This window comes from Octodon degus, unplaced genomic scaffold, assembly GCF_000260255.1.
Source record: "Octodon degus isolate 3935 unplaced genomic scaffold, OctDeg1.0 scaffold00254, whole genome shotgun sequence".
Classification (NCBI taxonomy): Eukaryota; Metazoa; Chordata; class Mammalia; order Rodentia; family Octodontidae; genus Octodon; species Octodon degus.
This window is the reverse complement of record NW_004524830.1, coordinates 1,874,015-1,899,358: the sequence shown is the minus strand read 5'-3', so window position 1 is coordinate 1,899,358 and position 25,344 is coordinate 1,874,015. Positions and strand designations below refer to the sequence as shown.

Here is a 25,344-nt window from a genome sequence, read left to right as displayed (position 1 = left end):
GTGTGTAGGATATGAAGTGCAGGAGAAAGTCCTTTGTTGCGCTAGCACTGATACAATATCCTACCTGATCATGTGCTAAATTCCTGCTCAGACACTTTGAGTCTATTTCTAGACTGTCTTCCAGGACAAGCACTGCATGTTTTAATATTTTTAAAGCATATTATGAAGCTACAGTTATTTAAAATATTAACTATCTGGCAGAACGAGCTCTTCTACCTTGTTAATTTTTTTTCAACTTGTTTTTGAGATGAATTTAGAATTACTTTGTCAAACTTTCCCAACTCTACTCTTAGCCAGGAAAAGAAAAAATGTGGTAGACTCTTTGAGGATAAGTGCATTCTTTTAAATATATTCAGACCTATCAAGTTGCCATGCATATTGTTTGGTTGCTTGTTTTGACATGACTTCCAGCTCACAGAAAGGCTCCTAAGACAACACAGAGGATCCCTGATCTGATCACTGAGACCCTCAGCCTGTCCATGGTACAGGGTTTGCCCCATCAGAGGAAAGTACTATCTTTGCTCTGTCTAGAGGAAAGTACTACCTTTCTCTGACCTTGTGATGTGGCACCCCCAAGCCCTCCAGTTTGCCATTGCTTCCCAAAGCATATCCTCCATGACTGCCATGCAGCTCATCCAATTAGGAAGCCTTTGTTCACTCAGTGTCGCCTTTGGCCGCATTTCACCTGCTGCCCCAACAGCACCGCATCCTACTTTGTAGCTCAAGTTCTGGCCTAGGAATTGGGTCTGTATTTAGTTGTCATGTGTCATCAGCCTCTTCAAATGGAACTGTTTCCTAATCTTCCCTTTCCCCAATAGCCTTGCAAGTTGTAAGACCAGAACAGCTTTGATCCAGTAGGCAGAGCCCTCAGTTGGATCTGCCCAGTGTTTCCTCAGGGCAGAAGACTGAGAAATTAGGGCTGTGCTCTTAGTATTGCATCCCATCAGGAACCCCCTGGGCCACCCATCCTGCTGCTGCCATGCTGATCAACTTGCCACCTCAGCGTGTCTCCGCTTCCTCTGCTGTCATGGCCTCGTGCTGGTTGTCAAATGGCAACATCTGTGAATTGATAGTTTATCAAATGAAGAGTTTTGCCTTCTTTGTTTAGCTATGTATTCATTTATTTGGTTATGTTAAAGGGGATGCAAGGGTTTCTATGTGTTCCTTGATTTTCCCATTTATTTTGATATTCAAAATGTCCTAGATTTGAATGCTCTTCAAGTTGACCTTTCCATATTTTCAACATGTCTCTTTATTCTCTCTTCTTTATTTTCTGGCCCCAGAAACTTCAAGATGCTCTCATTCTCTCTCTGTCCCTGTCTTATTGGAGAGCAGTATTAGAAACCAAGGTCTGGGTGCTGAGGTGCTTGTTGCTATGGAGGTGTCATTTCTTCTGGGTATGCTCAGTGCATAGAGCTAGGAAATATGTATAATCAGAACACATCTTTAGATGTGTGTATAACTATAAGGCCTTCCATATTTATCTTAAATATTTAAAATTATTAGTGGAAAGCTATTAAAAGCCTCACAAGTTTATATTGCTACTTCCAATTCCAGCGTACAGGAATTCTTTGTAGCCTTCCCTTGTCTCTACATAGAAACCACACTCAGAGCGAATGACCTGACATTTCCTGTCTTCAACATATATATGCCTTTGTTCAGTTTCTGAGTTTTGATCCCAGTGTAATCTGTCTCCCCAACCACTCTGGCTGCTTTTCACTGGTGTGCCCCTCAGCTCTCCTGCAGGCCGCCTTATATCCCACCTGTTCTGTTCCAGCTTCTGCTGGGAGGGGAAAGACTAAAATCATCATTTTCTGAAAATAACCCAAGGTCCTTTGGCAACTTCTTATGGAGAGAGTTGAGAATCAGAGACAGAAACCTTACTTTGTCCTGCATGGCTGTGGGGAGTAGACCCAGGGCTCAGCCTCCATGCCTTGTGTGTTTGTGTCAGGGGTCTTGCAGACTCCAGAAGCTGATGGTGACTATGCTGGTCCTGAGAGAAATCCCTTCCAGTTTAAAGCCAAGATGTAGCAGTAGGATGAGGTAGGTTTGCTGGGTGCTTTCACCAAGATCACATGGCCAACTGTCCCTGCCCTGGGTTCAGGGAAGAGTGAGGTCCCAGAGGATGACCTTTGACTCCTCTGGTGTCATCAATAGGACTAGGATGTGGGGTGGCACCCCTGTGTATTCTACATAGTGAAGCAGGCTCTTGGTTGACACCGGTTCTGAGTATGCTCACGGCAGACCTGGGAGGGAACAGCTTACAGAGGGCCAGCTTCCACCCTACTCTGTATCCTGATTTGTGCATACATTGTTTGTGTGTGAGAATACAGCTGGTAAAGCATTTCTGCAATGTAAAAATGGTATTCCACAAAAATTAACTCAGAATGGATCACAGACCTATGTAAAGCACGAAACCATAGAACTTCCAGAAGATGACAGGGAACATCCAGTGACTTTGACTTTTTAGATGTGACACCAAAGGCGTAATCCATGAAACTAAGGATTGAAGTTGGACTTGATTGAAAACAGTGAGGAGGATGGTCAGAGGAAATAGGTGATAGGGTTTCCACTGACCCAGGGGTCTGGCAGGCCCATGGTGTTGGATCGGATCTGGACAAAGATTAAGCAGAGCTTTGGGAGCAGTCTCAACAGCCCCCAGGGGTGCTAGGAGAGTAGGAGTGACCTGCAAGGCAGGGCAAGTGGGTGAGGCAGGAGGTGGCAGGATGGTGCTCCTGAAGTGGCGGGCCCTTCATCTGGGTGTGAAGAGCACTAGTGACAGTGAGGGGCCCAGGAGCATGTGGGAAAGCTTAGATGGGCTTGAGTTTCATGATACAGAGAGGCTCAGGAGGTCAGAGTTGAGAAATGGGCTAGCCAGACTCTGAGGGCACCTGTAGGGAGGAGCAGGTATGGCCAAGACTGATACCCAGCCCTAGCTGTAAATGGCCAGTGAGGAGTCTGACTGCCTCAGAGCCCTCTTGGATCCCCACCTCTTGTCTTGTGGTTTGACAGCCTCCTACTGAAGGACATGCCACTGCGAACTCCTTGTACTGAGGGGGCACTCACCTGGGCCTTGGCTTGGCCAGCCACACTGGTACTGCTGATGTCTGTGGGTGTGGCCTGGGCAGGGTCCTAGACAGGCAGGGAGGCTGTGTGTACCTCATTTGTGAGCCACTGGTGGTGAGCACCTGACTACTGCACAGGCCCCACCCACAGGGTTGGGGAGTGAGAATGAACCATAGGACAGCTGGGCGAGGCTGAGTTGGAGGCTACAATATTAGCCCAGCTGAACTCAGGAGCAGGGGCCAGAGGAGGGGAAGCACAGCACAGCTGGCCCAGAACACATGCCTGGCTGACCAAGAGCTGAGTGCATGGCTAGGGTCTGCCTGCAGGGTTGTAGCCCCATGTCAGACCTCACAGGCATCTAGTGCAGTATACCCAGTCTCTGCCCCCAGGAGCTATAGCAAAGCAGAGCTTCAGTGACTTAATTATTGATGCCCTGCCTACCTCAATGTATTTATGGACTAACTACTTCCTGCTTAGGATTCTGCAAGAATCTGTAGAAATCAAGATAATAAACTGTGGCTCTTGCCTCCAGGCCTGCTGTCTTGTGGGGAGACAGCCCCTGAAAGGTCCTTCAGAGGTAAGCACAACAAGGTGGCCACAGGGCAGAGCACTTCCCTCCAGTGGGAGGGGACAGAAGGTGGGACCACAGTTAAAAGGGGCACTTGGGCAGATTCTCTGGGGAAAGTCTGTGTAGGCTTGTGTACCCCTGAAGGGGGTTGCAGAGGATACACCAGCAAAAGGAGGAGCCTGGGTGCAGGCCAGGGCACAAAGGACATGCTGAGAGGATGGCCCTCAGTACTTCTCTCCCCACCAACTGACTTAGCACAGGGGCAGGGAATAAATGACTCTGGAGGGAGAAAGACAGAAGAGAAGAGTAGCTTGTGGTAGGCCTGTGGGCCCTGCTTGACAGACAGCAGGCCTCGAATGACACACAGCCCATAGTGCGTTTGTACATCTGATAACCTCAGCGCCATGATCTGTGCAACAGAGCAGTTGACTTGAGCTCTGAGACAGCAGTTTTCAGGCTGCCTGTGGAATAGCTGATCAAGGCGCAGAGCTGGGTTCAGAAGACACGGCAGCGCCCTCAGAGTAGGGATGTGTGACCAGGGCTGGCAGGAGCTATGTAAAAAGGGCAGGCATGGATTGAGGGATTTGTGCTTGATTCCACCTAACAGGCACCAGGGACTGGCTTATAATCTAGCTACTTTGCAGTCCTGCTGGTGGCAGAGTAGATGGGCCAGAGGGAGTAAGGGGAGCATCAGGTATACAGGGTGCATTTTGGTGAAGAATGAAGGTCTGATGTAGGACAGGGGATAGAGAAGTGAAAAGAGGCTCCCGAGAGTTAAGAGCCAAGTAAATACAATGCCACTTGTATTTTACAGGCTTCCTGGACCCTCCTTCTGTTTTGGTCACCTCCCTGGGCATCCCCCAGATCATGCCCTACCACACACAGTATGTCCTCCCTCCTGTATGCCAGTGACAACCCATCATTCCTGTTCATGTGTGTGGGCTCTGCTCCACCAAGCTCAGCTCCCGGGAAGTGACCCTGCCTAGGCCAGGTGTATGTGGGTGATGGCTGAACAAAGGATGATATCAGATGATGGGGAGGACTGGGCTGAAGACACAGGGGACTGGAGAAAAGCAGACAGATGCCTAAGAGTTGCCAGCAGGCTGCTGGCCTCAGGGATAGGACCAGAGGAGAGGGACAGTGTTGGCCTGGATAGGAAGGGGCCCACACCCTTTGCTGTGAGTTTGGAGACAAGCCCCTCTGTAGCTTCTGGGCACAAAGCACTTCATATAGGATTCAGGGACTCACTGCGGCATTCAGGGAGATACAATCAGGCACTCAGAGGAGCTGGTCACTCGGCCTGTCTCTATCATCAAAGCTGATCTTGAGAACAAGCAGGGAAGCAGCTGAATTCGCACCAACCAGCCACACACTCCAAGCCAGACAGGAGCTTCCAGGAGCTCTAGGAGCTGCTGCAGGTGTCTCAGCATGCTGGGGCTCTCATCCCCACTGGCAAAATTTCACATTCACCTCTGGCTGGCAAAGTCCCAGAAGCTCTCCTGGTTCTGGAAGTCAGAGCAGCCTTGAGACTGCTGTCCGTTTTCTCATAGGTGACTCTACTCAAGTCTCTTTCCTTAAACTGAGCTGGGCCACCCAGCCCATAGAGTTCTAGGGATGTCTGCCACCACCTTGGGCTCTTCACCTGCACCCCCATCAACTCAGGGATCTGTCCATTCCTGGCCTGTGTAGTAGGACACTGGTGCAGCCCTGCACTGTATTGCTGTGCCGCCAGGAGGACTTCCCAGGATGGAGAGCTAGCTTCATGCTAGAGTCCATCGTAATATTCCTGGGGCCCATATTCCTCCTGAACATGCCAGCACACAGCACACAGCCAGGTAGACTGTGATCCATATAAGTTACGCCTGCTCCTGGGCAGTAGCCCTGGAGCCCTGTCTCATATACAGGCCCCAGGTTTCTGCCCGATGGCTCTGAGTGAAGACAGTACCTGCTGCTTTGTGTTCTGTCTTGGTGAAGGGCAGTGGTGGACCAGGGAACAATCAGGGGTCACAGGATCTGATGTACTTTGGTAGCTCTAGGAGGCGGCTGCTCAGAATCCTCAGGCAGGAGGCCACTGACCTTCCCAGGCTGCAGCCCAGAGAGGCCTGGGTGCCACTGAGGAGTTAGGCCCCCTCTGTGTGTTGTGGTCCTAGGCCACTGTAGATGGCTATGGCAGTGCTCAGTCTCAGGTAGGGGCCCCTATGGGCAGGGCTGGGACTCTGCCTTCAGGAGGTTCCGCTTTCTTTGAGCACTAGGGAAATATCTGCTGCTTGAGTGAAGGAGAGACTGGTGTTCACCTTCTATGGTCACAGGGCAGTTCCACAGTCTGTACCATGGAGTTTCTTACCAAAGAAGGGATGATGATGGGAGCCAAGGTGACAGCACTGCGTAGAGCTCAGTGGCTCTTGGAGGAATCTTGGCTCACAGTGAAGCATCTTTGTGAAGTTGACAGGGCAAAGCCAGCCTGGTCTTGGGTTCATCAGGGACACCAAGGTGGTCTCTTGTCAGCGTAGTTCTCTTAAAACCAAAGGCCACTGTGAGCCTGCTTCTTCCTTATCCCTAAAGCCCAGGGCCAGGTCCTTCTGCCCATCTAGCACGTGGTGGGACTCTTAGAGGAAGGTGCAAGTCCTTTTATTTTTTTCTAACAAAGGAACAAATATAGGAATGTCCTTTCCCTCTGTGTGTGTGTGTGTGTGTGTGTGTGTGTGTGTGTGTGTGTGTGTACACACATTCATGAGAGGAGGAGGATGTCTTCGAGACTCCTGTCACAGGCAGCATTATCTGTGCCCAGCATCCATGAAGCAGCAGCTGTCCCTTTATGTTCCCATCCCCTTGCAGCAGAGTACTCTCTTGGTGCCCTCACCTGGCCTGGGCTCTCTGGTGGGCTCTCTGGTAGCCTCTCTCTTGCCTGAGGGAGGGGACAGCCAATAGCAATCCCAAGTGGCATGTTGATCGATGGCAGGATCTCCAGGTTCCACTTATCTGGGCTGAATGGCATTTCGTCGATAACAGCCAGTTAACCAAGTCCTTAGTTACCAGCTGGTCTCATCAGCCCTCAGCCCTGGCCTCAGGTTAGAGCAAAACCCTCTTTGGAGCAGCTAGATTGGACCTGACGAAGATGAATGTCTAATGCACTTGGAATCTCCTCACTGCTGCCTATAATAAAAAGCCTGCTCTGTAGATGCACCCCCCTGCTGATGTTGCTCTGAAATTAAATATCAGGAGGATATATAATAGCCCAATTCCACACCAGGCCAATATTATCAGATTGATGTCAGCAGCGATAATAGAAGAAGGATAAGTTGATGAGATTCCATTTATTAAATAAAATGGAGAGTGCACACAGAGGGTTTAGGGCCACGCGTGAGTAGGCCGGGGTGCACTCCATAGGAGAGTCAGCAAGAGGTAGAGAGAGATGCCTAAGTTTGCTCCCTCATCCTCTCCCTGCTCTGGTGGTGGGGGCAGCTGTGGTGGGGAAGAAGGAAGACACCACCCAGCTCTGATCCAGGCCAGTGGTTCTCCTCCTGACTCTGCTCTCTGTTGTCCCTTGCATGACCGGTGGCACTGGCTTTCCAGGCTGTTCCTGTCCTTCACACTCCTATCCTGCCCAAACTCTTGCCCAGGACCTCCCGCCCCACAAGGACAGACTGGCAGTCTTTGGCCTCCCTTACTGTGAAGTCCTGCCCTCCACATGGTTTGGGCTCTGTCCTTTTCATATCCATGGTTATAGCTTCTTGTCAGATGCTGTGGACTTCTCTAAAGGTAGAGTAGAGCTAAAAGGACACAGCATGAAGCCTGACACACCAAGCATTTACCCTGCTTCTGTCTTACCTCTGTATGGCTTTGGGCAAGCCACCTAACCTTGTTTAGCCCCCACTGACAGCTCACACAGTAGGTGTGGGTATTCCTAGGACCAAGCATGTGACTAGCCTGCCAGGATGGCTTCTGAATGCCCTATGGGTTTTAAATGCATCATAGATTCTGCCTAGGTCCAGAATGGCCAGGGCCTCAGGCCTGCCCTGCACACTTCCAAATGGGCCAGAATATTCCAGAAGCCCAGAAAGGGCCAGAGCCAGGGCCATCTGCACATCCAGAACATGGTTGGACTCTTAGGGGAAGGTGTAAGTCCTTGGTATACCTGCTGCGTACCAAGGTGGAAATGTACCCTTTGTCATGTCCCCTGCCAAAGCCTGGTCCTCACCCCTATTGTCTCCACACAGAAACCTTCCTGGGGAGCAAGGAAGGGCCCCTTCCCTTGGTTACCAGGTAAGCCAAGGCACAGCCATTGTCTACACTCAGTGTAGACAAGACCTCATGGGGGCAGGATCAGAACTCTGCACTGGTTGGCAAAGTGCCTAGTGCATAGGAGGGGCTCTCAGATGCACAGTGGCTATCACGCAGGCACTGTTGCACCATGATTCAAGAGGGTGTCACTCTGTATCACAGAGTGGACCAGGGTATATCTGTTGCCCACTCACTGCTGCTCACACTGCCCTGAGGCCGTACCTCTACTGCACATGCCTGACAGGGTAGATTTCTTGGGTAGCTGTCACCAAGTGTCATACCTTGCATGCTTTCAAGTAACAGAAACATGTTTTCTGCTTTTCCTGAGTCCAGACTCAGGCCTGAGTAGGCCCAGGGCCTGCCTCCCCACTCCCAGGGCTTCATAAAGACTTCAGTCTAGGGCCCTTGCCACACTTCTGTGCTGCTGCTAGTCCCTGTGATCCTTGGCTGGTTAGAACATTACTCAGTTTCTACCTCCATCCTGAACTGAATTTCTTTGGGCCACACTACCCCACTGTGACCTCAGTGACACCAGTCACAGCTTTAGTAACCTTGTGCCTACATTGAGAGAATGCAGGAAGGACATGAATTTTGAGGAGACTCTACCACTGGGGTCTTTGTGGTGTGCAGAGAATTGTCCCAGGCTTCAGAGGGGTGCTTTCTTCCAGCAGCAATTCTGGCTATGCCACATACCTGTCCACGCGAGTGTCCGCCAGAGTGAAGAGGACAGGCTTGTACAACAAGAAGGCCAGATGCGGCACTTCCCCAGGGTATGAGGGTGTATTTCCTTCTGCGCTGTGGGCTGCTGCTGCTGGGGACCTGGTTTCTGTCTTCTCCTGCGGCTCACAGTTCCAGCATTGACCCCTTCAGCAAGCCTGTGAGTTGGGTGTTGCCAGCCTTGTCTGGTTTGTGTAGCCCGAGCTTCGGCTCCCTGGACCAGGTCTGGAGTGAGTCTTGAGTGGTCTCAGCACTGAGTTTAGAGGGCGAGGTACACTTTGAGGTCAGGTCCCCCAGTGCAAGCCCAGCATGTGCAGTGCATCTCCCTGAGGCATCTGTGTCTCATTGCTTCTCCACCCAGCACAGCCATTAACCCACCTTCCTGCAAGCACACTCCGCTCCACCCTGAGCCCCAACTTTGCCTCAGCGTCCCACTGGCAGCTAGCATTAGTGACAACAGCACTTCACAACACTCACTGCCGTACATGCACAGGGTCTGGCAGGTGGGGTCACTATTCCCACTGCGTGAATGTGGGAAATAGGGCTGGGAAAAACAGGACTTTGCTGCATTGCCCTGAAGCCTAAGAGACCAGACACTCTGCACACTGATCAGGTGATGTGATCCCCTTCAGAGCCACATAGATACACACAAAGCGCATCTTCAATGCTGTGAAAGGTCTTGGGTAGGAGCTGGGCATGATTCTGTTCCCGGAAGGTCTAGGCACCCCATGAATAACCTTTTTATGCGCTTGAAGAGCAGTTGTTTCCAGGCCGTGTGTTATTGCAAATCAGAGCTGGTTTGTATGCCTGGTAGAAGGGTGCAGGGGCCAACTGCTGGGTGGGCTGGCCAGATAGCCTGAACCTTTCGTGGATTGACCCTGGCCCAGCTCCGCCTTGCTTCAGAGAAAGTGCTCGTTTTAGGACTACTGCTTTCCATCTTATCTCATTCAGAGCTTCTTTACGGACAAGTGGGTGAAATTTCTTCCAGTTGACATTTGCCTACCATTCTGTCTCTTCACACTGTTTCTGATAAATCCCAGAGGAGAGAGGCTTCTGTGGGCCCAGAGGTGATACTGGTGTGCAGGGGATCGATTTCACTGTGGCCCGGTTTCTCTTGACGGAGGAGCCCACTATACTGGTATTCTGGGCAGTTTGCCCTCAAAAAGCACAGGCCTCTCATCTGGGCAACTGAAGCCACAGAAGGAGGGGACAGGGATGGGGATTTGCTTCCCCATGCTCATCACATCACTGCAGAATAAGTGTACAGTGTCTCTCTGAGAGGGAAGGGCTTAGGGTTAGAGCTCTGGCTCAGGCCGGGCTGCCATGCCTCCAGCTGGCTTGCCTGGGGCATCTTCAACACACAGGTCAGAGGCCTCACACCAGTGACAGTTCAGGAAAGCTGTGATTTGGCTAACCTCAGAGTTACACACACACACACACACACACACACACACACACACGCACGCACACGCACGCACACGCACACACACACACCCCAGTGTCTGCCGAGTGCCTGCTGGCCATGCTTCCAGGGCATTCAATGCTAACACTGCATCCCACTTCTTGCAGAGCTACATTGCAGAAAGTTAAACCTGGGCTCTTAGGAGCAGTGTGTCCCAGCAGAACAGGAAAGTATTTAGAACTTAAAGACATGCTCAAGAGAAACAGCATATAAGGAAGCTGGAAGAGGAGAGAAGATTGTGCAGGTGACAGGAAACTGCATAGGACACTGGTGACCACAGCTGCACTGACCTGCAGCATCAGCCCTGCAGGATAAAGGAGCAGTCCTCCACCTTCCTAGCATGGGAGCCTACGATTTCCAGGGACTCAAAGGATAGCCTGAGTATAGTAGGACCAAAGCATGCAACCCAGAAAGTTCTTGTCAAGGCCAGATGTTACAAGCTCTGGCCCTAAGGACACATGTTGATTCAAAGGACCAGGCTTGAATACAACCATGGCAGAAGACTCTTAAATACAGAAAGTAAGCCATTCTACCAACATGTAGAGAGGGATACGGGGTGACCCCGTGCACCCCATCTGTGGCCTTGCTGCAGACACCTCTGCAATGGCAGATGGACACCGGTGAAGGGAGCCTCCAGGGACCAAGAGCTAGGGTTATGTCCAAAGGCCATCTGTCCTGCATGTGAGGGCAGAGGTGATTCAGAGACAAAACCCCCACGAGCCCTCCTCTGAAAGAGGCTCTGTGGTATAGAGTAGGACAGTAGCCTCAGAGCCAGAGTGTGTGGGATGAAAGGGCCCTGAGGACTTGGCCTTGGCAGACATACCCCACTGCCAGGCTAAAGTACTCTTGCAGTGCAGTTCAGGGTCTTGTTCGTAAAACTGCTGAATATTCTGTTATATGTTCTTCATTGTGAAATAATGATAGTGCTGCTTTGTGCCAGCATTGACATCCTCCACGGCCACGTGTTAACATGGAGGTGTGGGTGGGAGCCTGGCGGACTGACATGTCTTCCCTCCACATGTCTGCAACAGAACATGCTCGATACCCATCCTTTGATTGCTAAGAAACCTGACAGACGGCTCTCTGCATCTCTGCTCCTCCCTCAGTACCCTCCACCAGGATGTCAAACTCTAAATGACTGCAGCAGGGTATCACAAGCCCACCTGGGCTGTTGTGAGCCTCTGTGAATGTGGACCCAGGGCCTACTCAGAAAGTAGATCAGGGAAACAGGGTAACCCAGATGATGGAAATAAACATCCTCCTGCCTCCTAGCAGCAGGACCTCACTTCCTGTGCCACAGAGCCCTGGTGTGCCAGGAGTGGTGCTAACGAGCAGCATGTGCTGTGGAGCTGTGGTGCTGAGTGGTGGGTGAGCCTGTGAGCGCTGTGTGCATGGGAGTCAGTGTGTGCACAGAGCATGGGAGTGTGTGGCACATGCAAGGGAGAACGGCGGGAAGGGAGACAGAAGTGGAAGAAGAATCTGGAAGGAGGGGAGCTGATCTGAGACAGCACCACATTTTGTGGTTCCTGTCATTGATTTTTGTTTTGCAATTTTTTTAAAGTAAGCATATTTATTTGTTGTTGGTTCTGAGACTACTTTGATAAAGGAAAGAGAGAAAATTAGTCAAGTATCTCAAAATATTTCCATGATTATCTCTGAGAAATATAAGACAGAAAATGTTTTCTTTCTTTTTGCATGTTTCTGTAGGTTTCCAATGATCTTGTTTCACATCTATTCAGTTTAAATAAGGAAAACAGTCTTCTGTGAGAAAATGCATGCAGCTTATACATCATGTGGTTATAGCCCGAGGAGGTGGCTGGCCTGGGTGTAGCTGGCAGGGTCCCTGCCTGCCAGGCCCCCTCTGGCCTCTGTAGGTGCTCAGGCTGCAGCATGGCATGGGCCCACAGCCCTGTGCCTCATACCTGCCTGGTGTGAGCCTCAGTGCCCCCAGAGCTGCACCCTGTGCTGTTCTACACAGGTTCAGATGGCTTCCATGGCACCGGTAGACCTCTGGGGCTCCGCTGGCATCTGGCATGGGGGTGACAAGAGAACCTGGTCCTCTTTCCTCCCTGCCCACTGGGGAGTGGCCGGGCCCATGCTGGCATCTGAGCCAGCCTGCCTGTTCTTATCATTTGCAGACCCCGCAGGGTGGAGCCCGTGTGCTCAGGGCTACAGGCCCAGATCCTTCGCTGCTACCGTGACCATGCGCACGAGGTGCTACTGTGCTCGGACCTGGTGAAGGCCTATCAGCGCTGCGTATGTGCGAGCGGCACCCACAAGGTAAGGTGTTCCTCAATCATCTCCCACTTTAGAGCCTCCACCTGTTCACTCCTGTGAATGCCTCAGACTTGGCCAGAGGACAGGCCTCACCTTCCAGGGGCCAGCACTAGCCAAGGGTATCCAAGTTACCAGTCCCCTGCCTTTGGGCTTTAGGGTTGGTGAGTGAGAAGGGATCGAGTGAGGGCAGAGACAGCCCTATGGAAGGGAGAGGAGCAAGGTGGGTACCAGGCTGAGGGGATGCTGGGACAGGCCATCCTCACACCTGAGGGATGCCCAAGCCTGCCCGTGCTCACTGGCCTGCAGTAGCTCCTGTCCCTCTTCTCCCACTATCTGTGGCTGCTGCCTTCTCTTCTGGATGGTTCCATCCTCTTCCCCTAGCCCCAGCCCATCTTGTGATGCCACAGGCTACTCCAGCGTGCACCTGGCCCTTCTATACCCAGCACACCTAGGGAGCCTCACTCCTCCATAAGAGCTTTATCTGAAGGCTGTTGTGTTGGATAAAGTGTTGCAAAAAGTATGAATGTCTTCCTCCAGGAAAGCTGTTGCTTTGGGGGAATGTGGGGGTGGTCCTGGGGATTGAACCCAGGGCCTCACACATGCTAGGCCAGGGTCCTACCACTGAGTTACATCCCCAGCCTACTCCTTTTCTGTTGTAACAAGGTCTCATTAAATTGTCCAGGCTGGCCTTGAAATTGTGATCCTCCTGCCTCAGTTTGCCTAGTGCCTGGGATTATAGGCATGTGTTACTGTACCTGACGGAAAAGCTTCTTTCACCAAAGTAGGAGACAAACTGCTTTAGGTGCCCATGAGGAATGGCTGAGGTCTTTTTGGCAGGCACTGTGCCCTGGTGGTGGAGTGCTTTCATGGAGTACTTGAGACCCTGGGGTCCATCTCCAGCACTACTAAAAATAAAAATGGCTGATGTCAGAGGCTATGTATTCTCTGGCTGTATCTGAGGGCTCTCCCACTGACTGTCAAGTCCTGTAGGCCTGGCCCTGTAAGTGTCCCATGCTGGGACTCTGCTCTGTTCATGCCTGCTGGGCACAGCCCACATCAGTTCCCCTGTCCCTATTAGTACAGTAGCTGCCCTGTGGGATAAGTGGGCACAGAGCCTCGTCAACCCTTACAATGTGAAGCCCAGAATGGAAGCAGAGCAGAGGGAGAACTGTGTTCACTATTTCAGGGCAGCCACAAAAGAGCCTGTGCTTGGGGCTGGTGAGATGGCTCAGTGGTCTAAAGCATCTACTTAGAACAAGCTAAGCTAAGCAAAGCACAGGGACCACTGTTCAATCCCCCAGCACCACATGCCAGCCAGCCCCCGCCCCCTGGTGGGCTGAGCTGGCCACACACACACACACACACACACACACACACACACAAATAAATAAATATTTTTTTAAAAAAGATTTTTTTTTTTTTAAAAAAAAGATCCTGTGCTTACCCCTACCAACCTATGGACAGAGGAGCTGGGCACCCATAGGGAGCCAAGAACTTAGTCTCATACCTGTCAGTGAGGGCCAGTCTGGCCGCAAACCCTCCCCCTGCCCCAGCTGCTGGTCATTATTCCCTGGATTTCATCAAGGGAAGGACTCACATCTTAATGCGTCCCATCACAGGCAGTCCCCTCTCTCCTCTACTCCCCACCCTGGCCTCTGCCCTTCCTCCCATCCCCATAGGGTGTCCTTAAGCATGTCTTGCCCATGTATCTTCACTGTACCAGTGAGAGTGAGGCAGGCAGGCAGAATGCAGGAAGCCCCAGTGCTCCTGGGCTCCAGATGCCCGACAGACTCTGGGGTGCTGCAAGGCCCAGCCCTGCCTTCCTGGCCTTCATCTCACTGCCACTGGAGATGAGCAGCTGATGACCACAGAGGCCAGCCTGGGTGCCCATGCTGTCTGCAGCATGCAGGTGGCAACCTGTGCTAGAGTCACAGTGAGGCTGGATAAAGCCTCACTATCTTCTGCCAGTCCCCACTATGTGAGGCTCCTGGGGGCAGGAGGAAGGAGGGTCCCAAGAGGGAACTTCTTCTAGAAGCAGCCACCTGATGGGGGCAGAGACCTCTGTGGTAGAGCAGCTGGGTGGCTACGGTGCTGGCTCCAGCAACAGCTCGAACACCTCCGGGTGGCCTCAGGCCCAGGGCCGAGCGTTGGTGTGTGAGCTGGGCTGAGCTGCTAAGGTGGGATCAGCAGAGCACTCTCAGTGAGCAGAGCAGAAGAGCAGCGAGACCATGCTGTGTCCCAGGGAGAGGCAGGCGGCATGGAGCTCAGCTGGCACAGGAGCCCAGGGTGTCCTGCCTGCTGGGATCACTGTGGGAATGTGTCCCTGGCGGGCCTGTATGCTGCTGGGCAGGGAGGCGAGAGCAGGACACGGAGATGCTGGGAGCCAGGCTCAATACTGAGGCCTGCAGGCAGCAGGGGCTGGGACTGAACTCTGACCTTCCCTTTGCAGGGCTGAGGAGCAGCCACCACACTGTGTCCTGGGCGCCAGCTTGCAGCTGTGACCAAAGGACCAGCCATGGGACCACAGACACAGACCCAGGCCACGTCTCTGTGCCCTGCCCTTTCCTGAGGACACCTCATCTCCTCTAAGCTCGGCCCCCATGCGTTTAGGAAATAGAATGTACTGCTGTCCGAAAACAAATAAAGCAGATCATTTGTTTGCAGTCATTCTCTCGCTGGCCAACAGTCCTTGCACCTGCTCTGTGTCCAGCCCACTGCTGGACACTGGTGCCGCAGAGCTGTGCAATGGGCTGCTCCCTTCAGGGAGTCCCCAGCCTGGCTGGTGAGACACACGAACTCTATGATTAACCGGCAGCAGCACAGGGCCGCGCGTCGCAACAGGTATGAGAAGGAGGAGGAAAGCTCATTTTTCTGGGGGCGGGCAGGAGACAGGCCAGCCTCCTAGGGGAGGTCTGGTCTGCCCTGTGATGGCTGACAGGCCCCCTGAGATGCCAGTTTGGGAGGGTGTGGGGAGGTGGAAAGGAAGGCTGGCTATGCGCAGGGGCCACCACTTGCCTAGCTTACTGACCTTGTAAGTGACATCAGAGTCATCCTATTACACACAGCCAGCCCTTTAGAAGCTCCCTCAGAGCCTCTGGATGCCTAGGATTGTCCCAGCCTTGGAGTGGAGAAGCGTCAGTGGCAGGTGGAGCTCAGTGGGAGCCTGCATGCCCACCATGCCCTCTGTGGGCTGACGCTGCCTGAGCCTGCACTGGCTCGCTGCACAGAGAGAGCCACCTCCAGATGTCTGTTAGTACCGGCCTGACCTCACACCTGGCCCTGAGCTTCTCCTCTGCTAGGCCCCCTCTCACAGGCCTGTGGACATTGATGGGTCACAGCAGCTTCCCCTCCCCCAGCTTCCCTCAGATATGCAGCATATAACTGGGCCAGCATAGCTCCTCTGTTGCTCAGCTGGTGCTCAACAATTCAGGACCCAGTATAGCAGAGAAGGACCAGGAAACACTCCCCTCACCCTCACCCACAGCCTGCCATCCCCAGTTCCCAATGGGCAGTCTGTGGCACTGTCACCACTGGCCTGAAGTCAGTGGCTCCAGAGCTCGAAGCACATAGGGTGCCCTGAGAACAGTGGCAGCGGCAGCATTCTCGGGTCTCACCTGGGACCCAGATATAAAGAGCTGGAGGGTCAGTAGCAACGGCCTTTCTCCAAGCTCAGGCCCACGGCTGGGAGGGAGCGCATGCAGAGGACAGAAGCAGCTCTGGAGGGACTGACTCAGCAGAGCCCTTCCCCCTCGACCTCTTGTCTCTGTTGTCACAGTCTGGGCCCACACTGCCCAGGCCCACCCCTGCCCCTTTTCCCCATAGGGCTGCACAATTCAAAATTAAAAAAAAAAAAAAATTACAACATGCTTGATTTGAAGATAGTAATGGGCTATTATTGTTTCTGATTCTAGAATCAGCAACACTCCGTCCTATAAAATGATGAGTATTCGGTGGCCCAGGCACAGAAGGTTGTCCTTATAGACAGAAAAGTGCTGAGAGCAGCACCAGGATCAGCAAGCAGACCAGCTGTTTGAAGTTACTTCCCTTATACTTCATGTTCAGATTTTTTTTTTCTTTCCTGTACTGGGGATTGAACCAGGACCTTGCACTTACTGGGAAGGTACTTATGCCACTGAGCTAGTTCCCCAGCCCCACCCTTATAGTTTAAACAGGGACTTCCATAGCTTGCTGAGCCTGGTCAGGACATCCCTTTTGAGTGGCTAATGCAAATATCCTGTCTTGGAAAACTGGCAGTTTTCAGGATCAGCCTGATGACCTGGTGCCTAGGTGAGTGACCCCACTCTGGTCTGGCCTGGTCAGGGGCCAGAGGTCCCTCAGAATCATCTTTAACAGTACTCTTAGTTCTGCCCCTGTTCCCCCAGCCCACTCCTCCGTCCAGATCTCTTACTGGGCTCCCTGCACGTCTTCTTGGCTCCCCCTCCCTGGCTAACACACAGGCCCTTCCCAGGCTCCTGACCTCCTTCTCTCTGTACCCAAGCTCCTCTTCTTGGCATCACCCAGAGCCAACCCCTCTGCAGAGCTTTGCCCACTCCCAGCACCTACTCACACACAGGCTTCTGAAGCTACCCAGCCTAGCAGAGCTCCTTTTAGCTTCTTTTGGAACTGAACTCTGGCACCTGTAGTAGAGCTGTTGTGGGGAGCAGATGTGATGTTGTCCCTCTCTCCCTTGAGCCAAGCCTCAGTGTCAGGATGTACCTCCCAAGCTGGTCCTGACCCCCTTTGAAGACACCCATGACTGCTAATGCTAAAACACCAGCTGTTGGTCTCTGGAGAGGCCCGGGAAGAAGGAGCTTTCTGGAGCTCTAGACAGACCAGCAGTCACAAGCACCTTACCTGGTGAGTGCTACCTGTGCTAGGAGGCCCAGCCAAAGTGACCGTGCCTCTGTGTCCTCCTACCTGGCCCCCAGGCACTTGCCGGCTGGCTCTTCCATGAATTTCCACAGGCCTTACCCAGGGAGTGGAGCCCAGGCCAGAGTTAAGGGGGTGGGGTGAGTGGTGGCTGGGATGTTGCTCCCCACGCCTTAGCATCACCAAAAGACTGAGCTATGTGAACCTGATTCTCTCCAAGGCATTTTCTGAGGACTTGGATTGAGGCGCAGGAATGAGTGCCAACTGTGTGATGTGTCTGTGGGGTCTGCGGGTACACATCAGCCTGGGCACATGCACTAGTGTGTGGTTTGGCACATACTATCTCTGTGTACAAGTATGCAGGTGTGATTGCATGCAGGACTCTGTGTGTGTGTGTGTGTGTGTGTGTGTGTGTGTCCTCTGTCCCAGTAGTAAGAGTCTGTACATGTCTTGTTTGTGTGCACATGCCTGCACTTGTGTGCACATCTGTATATGTTCATGAACACACGTGCAAGCTCCTGTGTGTGTGCGCAAGTGTATGTTTTCACATCTGTGTGTACGGACTTGAGTGTGCACAGGCAGTCAGCATGCTCTGAAGAGCTGATGCCCAGGGCCCTTTCTTCCCACATCTCAGCCATATCTCTGACTTCTTGGAGCCAAAATTCAGGTCTTTCCCCATCTTTGCTCCTCGCCGAGAGAGAAACAGACAGACAGACAGATGGAGACAGAGAGAGAGGGAAGGAGGGAGGGAGAAAGAGGAGAGAGAGGAGAGAGAGAGAGAGAGAGAGAGAGAGAGAGAGAGAGAGAGAGTGTGTGTGTGTGTGTACACGTGCGCACGATACATGCATCCTCAGAGGCATCTGCATCTCTGCTGCAGTATGAGTGTGCCTGTGGTATGTGTGTGTGCATTTGTGTTTATTGTTTTTATTGTGTACATGTACCTTCAGGACCTCCATGTGGCCATGTGTAGCAGGAGTGCCCTCAGCATGGCCCAGGGAAGGAGTGTGTCAGGCAGTTGTGCACCTGGAGGCAGACACTCCAGGCTCAAACCCCAGCCAAGGGACTATTAAAAGGGAATGCTCACTGGGCATGGGGTGCAGCCCTGTAATCGCAGCTATTCCAGAGGCTGAGGCAGGTGGATCAAAAGTTTGAGGCTATCCTGGGCAACATAGTGAGACTGTCTCAAAATAAAAGTGAAAGAAGCTGGGTGCAGCTCAGTGATAGAGCAACTGGCTAGCGTGCACAGGCCCTCGGTTCCATCCTCAGTGCTGCGAGAGAGAGAGAGAGAGAGAGAGAGAGAGAGAGAGAGAGAGAGAGAGAGAGAGAGAAGCAAAAAGGGAACGACAAAATGGGGAGTGCTAGCACTGCCCACTCAGTCACAGGGGAGTAGACGTTGACCATATCCCTGGGCTCCCCGGGAAAAGGGCACCCTGATTATCAAAAACAGGATCAGTGCTCAGGAGCAAGCAAGAGGAGGTGAAGGAGCTGGAAGCGCAAATGGACCATGTGAGAACTGGAGGTGAGCAGCAGCGGAAGTGCCCATCACTGTCTTGGTGGGGCTGGAAGGATGACTTGAGAGGCATCACCTTGGGAGCTGGAGACAGCTGCTGGAGCGGGCTCCAGGGAGGAGGAGCAAGCTGGCTTTGCCACCTGCTCCCAGCCTTTGCTGCTTCCCGAGGCTGTGCACAGAGGGAACTGGGGGCCAGCCACCCCTTCTGGAAAGGAAGGGCCTGATGAGCACTGTGGGGTGTGGACCAGGCACATGTACCTGTGTGTGTACCCTGTGCTTTGATGTGCATGGATGATGAGTGTAGATGGCAGTGTGTGCGCATTGCTGTGTATTCAGTCCACATATGCAGATCATAGATAGTGTGCAAAGAACGTTACAGTAATCAATCCTGACATCAGATTTTTACCATGGTCCAGTTGCTGTACCCTTTATAAATAGGTGCTTGTTCAAAGTCTCACACAACCCTGTAGACTAATTATAACTGCTGTCCTCTTAGTTGAAGACACCAGCGCGGAGAGCATGAGTATCTTGCCCAGCATACCACAGCAGGTCTTGCTCTGACACTGCGGCTTCTTTTGGGGGCAGGGTCCCAGCTGCATCCTGGGCAGGACTTGGGGACATCTAGATAACCATTCTGCCTGGTTCCAGAGATCCTGGCCTGGAGCTCCCTGGAGGGAAGGTGGCCCTTGGTGCAGTAACTGCAGCTTATTCCCCACTCCTGGCTGGGAGAGGCCCAGGGACTCCAAGTCAGAGGCTGAACCACCAAGGTGGCCAGGAGCCCTGAACAGCAGGATAAAGCAGGTGAGACCAATCTTCCCACTATCCAGTCCTCCCATAGCCACTGCTACCCAGGTGCATGAATAGCTGGTGACACTCAAGAGTCAGGAGGGCATATTTAGTGACATGCATCAAAACTTTTTGAGAACAGGCAGTATAGCTCAGCAGACTAAGCTCTTGCTTAGGTAAGCGCAGGAGCCAGGGTTCAGTTCCTGGCACTGCATGTCATGCCAGCCCTGCCCCTGGGCACGCTGAGCCGGCGATGGAGTCTGGGCATGGTAGTCCACACCTGTAACCCCAGCAGTAGGGAGGCAGAAATCAGGGGGATCACTTATGAGTGTGAGCTGTGTAGTGAGACCCTACACACAAGAAAAAAGAAAAAAAAGATTTTTGGTAGCCCTGAGGATGAAACCCAGGACCTGGCACTTGGTGGGCTTGTGCTGTACCACTGAATTACATCCCCAGCCCTTTTCACTTTTATTTTGAGACAAGATCTCATTAAGTTGCTCAAATTGGTCTTTAACTTGTGGTCTTTCTTCCTCCTCCTAACTGAGATTATAGGTATCTGCCATGGTTCTGTGGTTCATGAAAGGTATGCAAACTCAAACCCCCCCAAACTTCCTCTGAATATTACTTATCAGAGGCATCAGCTTCTCAAGGGCACAGAGGGTTTGAAGATGAAGTACAAACAAGATGCATGGAATCTAAGAGAGCTGGGGTGTTTATATTAGGAGATAATAGATCACTATTCTCAGCAATAGTGGGGGGCATAATAAAAGGACAACTCACAGGAAGACTTTGGCACCCTAAGTGGAACCCCTGCTCCCCTAATAAAAGAGCTGCAAAATTCCCAGAGTGAGGCTGGCACTATGGAAGAAGGACATGGAGTCTACAGCTGTCCTGAGAGGCTTGGGAGAGCCACACAGGTAGCCAGCAGTCTCAGAACTGACCTAAGAACTGAGCTCGTAGGGCTGGCAAGATAGTTCAGTGGACTAAGGACCTGCCTAGGCAAGCGCAGGGACTGGCACCACATGCTGCACCAGCCCCATCCCTGGGCGTGCTGAGCAGGCCACTGAGACTGGGCGTGGTGGCAGATGCCTGTAATCCCAGCGCTAGGGAGGCTGAGACGGGAGGATCACTAGGAGTCTGAGCTGCCTAGTGAGACCCTGTACCAAATACATTAAAAAAAAAAAAAGCACAAAAACCAAAGAACTGAGCTTGTGTCGCACGTACACAGGTGCCGTGTCCAGGTTGTTAGTCTGGGAATCTGTCCCAACTCTTCATCTCTGTTCACAGCCCCAGCACTAACACAAGGAGATTTGGAGCTGTGGCACCTCCACCACAGACAGCAGCACAGTTCTGAGCCCTGCTGTGGTCTGCAAGTGGCTTTTGAACCTTGAGGCCTCTTTCCTCATTTGGAAAGTGGGGGCACCTTTAGCGCCATCCTCCATGGACTGTGACAGTGGATGTGGCCATGCTTAGCACTGAGCAGTGGGTGCAGGGAGCTCCACTGTGGTCCCCTTTAGGCCTGCTGCTGGGCTGCCGCTGTCAACCCTTGACCCAGCGTGCTTCCCTAGCAACGCTGCAGGCATGTGTGGGCCTCTGTTTCACGGCTCAGGGAGCCCAGGCACTAACATTTGTCTTCAGTGCTCTCCAGCTCATTTCTTCTTGGGCTCAGAGGCAGGCAGTAAAAATTATACTGGTGGTCAGTTGTGGTCCAGTCTTCTAGGGGCGTCCAGGAGCTGGAGTCAGAAGGTTTGTGTTGAGGAAGTGAGGCCAAAGCCAAGGTCAGAAGCTGAGCCTGAACTGGTGAGCAAAACAACTGTTTGCCAGGATAGTGTTTATTCAGAACAGTGGCAGAATGTCAGACGGCCTAGATGCCAGCCCCAGGGGCAAAGAAGGCACAGTGCCATACATGTGTCCATCCACAGTGCCATGGCCACAAGAATCCCTTTGGATCAAAAGAGCTGCTTACACACATACAAAAGTGTGTACACACCCAAAGAAAAATACCAGAGGTTTATGCACCAGAATGTCACCATGTTTTTTTCTTGGGGACAGGATTAGGATTTTTTTTCCCAAAATAACTATGTTTTCATTTCTTTATTATTATTATTATTTTATTTTTATTTATGTTTTTGTATCTTAGGGAAGGGTCTACAGGGTGTTCAGGGTCTCACCACTAGATCAGACTTGTAGTGATCCACCTATTTACAGCCTCCAAGAGCTGGGGATTACAGGCGTGTGCCACTACGCCCTGTCTCAATTGCCATCTCAGTGCACCCCCAGGGGAGGGGCCAGCATGGCAGGCCTGAGGATTGCGCCAACCTCCCCCCCCCCGCACGCCTGCTTGCATGTATATTTTCTTTTAAATGAACCTGTTATTGGTCGATCTTTTCCTTGCTTGCTTGCTTGCTTGCTTGCTTGCTTGCTTGCTTGCTTGCTTGCTCGCTCGCTCGCTCGCTCGCTCGCTCGCTCGCTCGCTCGCTCGCTCCCTTCCTTCCTTCCTTCCTTCCTTCCTTCCTTCCTTCCTTCTTTCCTTTCTTTTAATTTGAATTGGGAATCAAACTCAGGACCTTGCACTTAAAGCAGTCACTGTGCCACTAAGCTATATCACCAGCCCTGGACCTGTCATTTTTGTAAGTAGCTGCAGGCCAAAAGCCTCTTTCTGCTGGTGTGGAGAGGTTGTGGCTCCTTGGGTCCTGTGAATGGGCAGGGAACCCAGGCATGAGCTGGTGTTCCAGGGCCTCTTTTGCAGAGTCTAGGTTGCTTAAGGTGCTTTTCCTGCCTGCTACAGGGTGCAGGGAGACATGAATCTAGCTAACTGGGATAAGTGGGGAGAAAAGTGGAGTGGAGACCTAGAGTGCACTAAGGGGTCCCACAGCCACTGGGACCACTGTGGCAGGAGGATCTCCAAGAATTCATGACCCTCATTCTGTGTCGGCTCTGAGAACCTACTGTGGACAGTCACCTATAAACATCACAGGGAAAGACTTGCTCTGAAGCAGCTCTGAGGTCAGCAGGGAAAAGTCAATTCTGCAGGGGCTGAGGGGCACACAGTGGTGAAGTTCTTGCCCAGTGCCCACAACTTCAAGGAGGAAAGGCTGGATTGGGCTGTGGTTAAGGTCTCTGGTCATCTGGCTCTGAGGCAGAAACCATGGTGGAAGGGCCTAGGTGGAGGAGAGCACCTCTAGCATGGCAGCAGGAAGCAGAGAGTGAAGGGAGAGCTGGGGAGGAGATGCCCCCTCCAGGACATCCCGTGCCCTGACCACCCACAAGCCCTTCTCTGAGTGCAGCAGAGTTTGAGGGTCACTGACCTAAATCCGAGCACTCCAGGTTTGCTCTCCAGTACTGAAAGAGAGAACATAACCCTGCAGAACCCAGGCCAGAGGAGAAGTAGTGGGGCAGGGCTGCCTGTGGAGGCGGCCTGTGCTGTTGATCCCAGCCTCCCCTCCTAAGATTCCCACCACAGACCTGAGCAGAGACCAAAGCCAGGTTGCTCTTAAGGAAAAGCATTTCCACCTCGTACATGATAACCTGCCTCATTAAATTTAATGGGCTGGTTATTCCTGTTAAATAAACATCAACTAATTATGAAAAACATATTTGCAAAAGTTTGACTATGGAACATATGAACCAATTACATGGTTATTCAGCCTCAAAACACATTCAGCAGTGAGGTGGAGTGTGGACAGGCAACAGGGAGGGATGTAGAGTGCCCCTTTCCCTTTCCTGCCTTCTCTCCAGGACACACTGACCTCGAGTGCCAGGATCCTGGAGAGTTGGGGGCAGGGCACACACAGGTCTGGTATCCAGTCAGACCTGGTCAGTACAAGCAACAGACCCCCCCCCAACTCCCACTGACACAAGCAAGAAGAGCCAGTTAGCTTTAGTGATGTAAGAATCCAAAACAGCTGGACTGCGGTGGCACATGCGTATAATCCCAGCTATTTGGGAGGCTGGGGCAGAAGGATCACAAGTTCAAGGCCATCCTGAGCAACTTAAACAACATTTTAAGAGCTATGAAAGTAGCTCAGTGACGGAATGCTTGCCTACATGTGCAAGACCATGGGTTCCATCCCCAGTGCCACAAAAGATCATAATAATAACTAAAACAAAAAATGGCCCAACCACTGTGACTTCCCTACAAAGGGAAGCATGAGGAACCCTTTGGCACCCCCTGCCTCGTGGCTGCAGATGGACAGACAACCCGTTGTGTGTAATTAAAATGGCTGTGGACAGGACGTAGTTATGTTTTACAAACCTCCACTCACACAACAATGTAGCATTGTCAGGAGGATGAACACATGTGACCCCGACACATGTTTTGCAGCTCTTCCTGGTGGCCACAGGGCCATGGAAAGTAGAAATTTGTTCCTGCAGTGACATACTACATAGCAGTGAAAAAGAACAAAGAGCCTCCCAAGCTGCCTGGGCCTGTCGCAGACATCACATAGGGACAAGAAGTCATCACAGGATTCCCAGCTCTGGTCACTTGCTAACAGGGGAGCCCTAAGCCATCTCCACCAACACCTCTGCCACAGCTGGGTCCTCTGGGTGTCAGGGACTGCAGTACAGGTGTGGCCATGTGCATTGTTCTCTGGAACCTGGGCCCTTTCCAGCCCTCACGACTGGTGCTAGCTTTCATCCCAGAGGAGTTAACTGTTTTATTTTCTGTCTTGAAAAAACTTGTAACCCCTCTTCCACAGCCTCCCAGAATTCTAGGCGTGAACTGGCATGCCCAGCAAGGAAGAGGAGAAGTCTTCTTGCTGTCAGCTCCTCGAGGCCATCAGCTATCCCCTGCCTCGTGACCTTCCTGCAACACGTGCTTGCCTCTTCAAAGCCAGCAAGGGACTCTCATGTGGCATAATGTCATCATGAGAGGCATCCCTTCCTCTTTTCCCTCTTGGTGATGAAAAACAAGCCACACACCAAGGGGAGGCACAAAGGCACCTGGGGTGCATCTGGCCCAGCAGTGAATCACCCCACTTACATGAAGTTCAGAGACCAAAGTGGACAGAGCTCATCTTGAGTAATGGGAGTTGGGTTGTGATTGGGTGGGATGGCTACAAACTTTGGGAGAAGGAGAAAGACTTTGTTTTGCTGTCATCACATGCTTGTGTAGAGCATGAACATACACTGCTCTGTATGACCAAAACTGTGTGCTTTAGCTTATTATACATAGACAAAGAAGTGGGAGGGGAATGGAAGAGGAGAGAAAGGAGGAGGAGGCAGCCCTTGAGGCAGTGCTAACAGAGTGATCTTCAAAAATTATTTTTTTTTAATTTTTTTTATTTGTGTGTGTGTGTGTGTGGCCAGCTCAGCCCACCAGGGGGCGGGGCTGGCTGGCATGTGGTGCTGGGGGATTGAACTGCAGTCTCTGTGCTTTGCTAAGCTTGTTCTAAGTAGGAGCTTTAGACCACTGAACCATCTCACCAGCCCCAAAAATTATTTGTAAGAGAGAAAAAGAAAGAAAACAGGCACACGGAGCTCCTGGCCAGGCACACAGCATGTGTCTTTGGAGAAGGCAGAGGGCAGGATGTCCCTGGTCATCTGCATGCTCCTCCAAGGCTGATGTCTCAGGGACACAGCAGAGCTGCTGTCAGCAGTGTGTGGCTGGGGGCAGGGGCCAGTGGAGCCTGGTGTCTCCTTGTATGTGCATGAACTCGTTACAAATACAAACACATATTTTAATTTTTTTTGTGTGTGTGTGAGGCCAGCTCAGCCTGCCCTGGGAATGGGGCTGGCACAGCATGTGGTGCCAGGGATCGAACTGCGGTCCCTGCATGCTTGCCCAAGCTTGCCTAAGCAGGCACT

At 52.1% G+C, this 25,344-nt stretch overlaps 1 protein-coding gene across 5 annotated transcripts in view; it reads left to right on the top strand.

The window, feature by feature from the left end:
• Chchd6 (coiled-coil-helix-coiled-coil-helix domain containing 6) overlaps positions 1-24,286 on the top strand; it is a 264,538-nt gene extending 240,252 nt beyond the window's left edge. For 2 of the 5 annotated variants that reach the window (XM_023706377.1, XM_023706379.1), the window contains exons 7-8: positions 12,233-12,374; positions 14,821-15,029. In XM_023706377.1, coding sequence (XP_023562145.1) covers positions 12,233-12,374; positions 14,821-14,826 — 148 coding nt within the window. In that variant the 3' untranslated portion in view covers positions 14,827-15,029. Of the gene's footprint in view, positions 1-4,448; positions 4,519-12,232; positions 12,375-14,820; positions 15,030-24,236 lie in introns of those variants that run through there. The other 3 variants (XM_023706380.1, XM_023706378.1, XM_023706382.1) reach the window with 3 other exon arrangements.
• Positions 24,287-25,344: the final 1,058 nt, after the last annotated feature.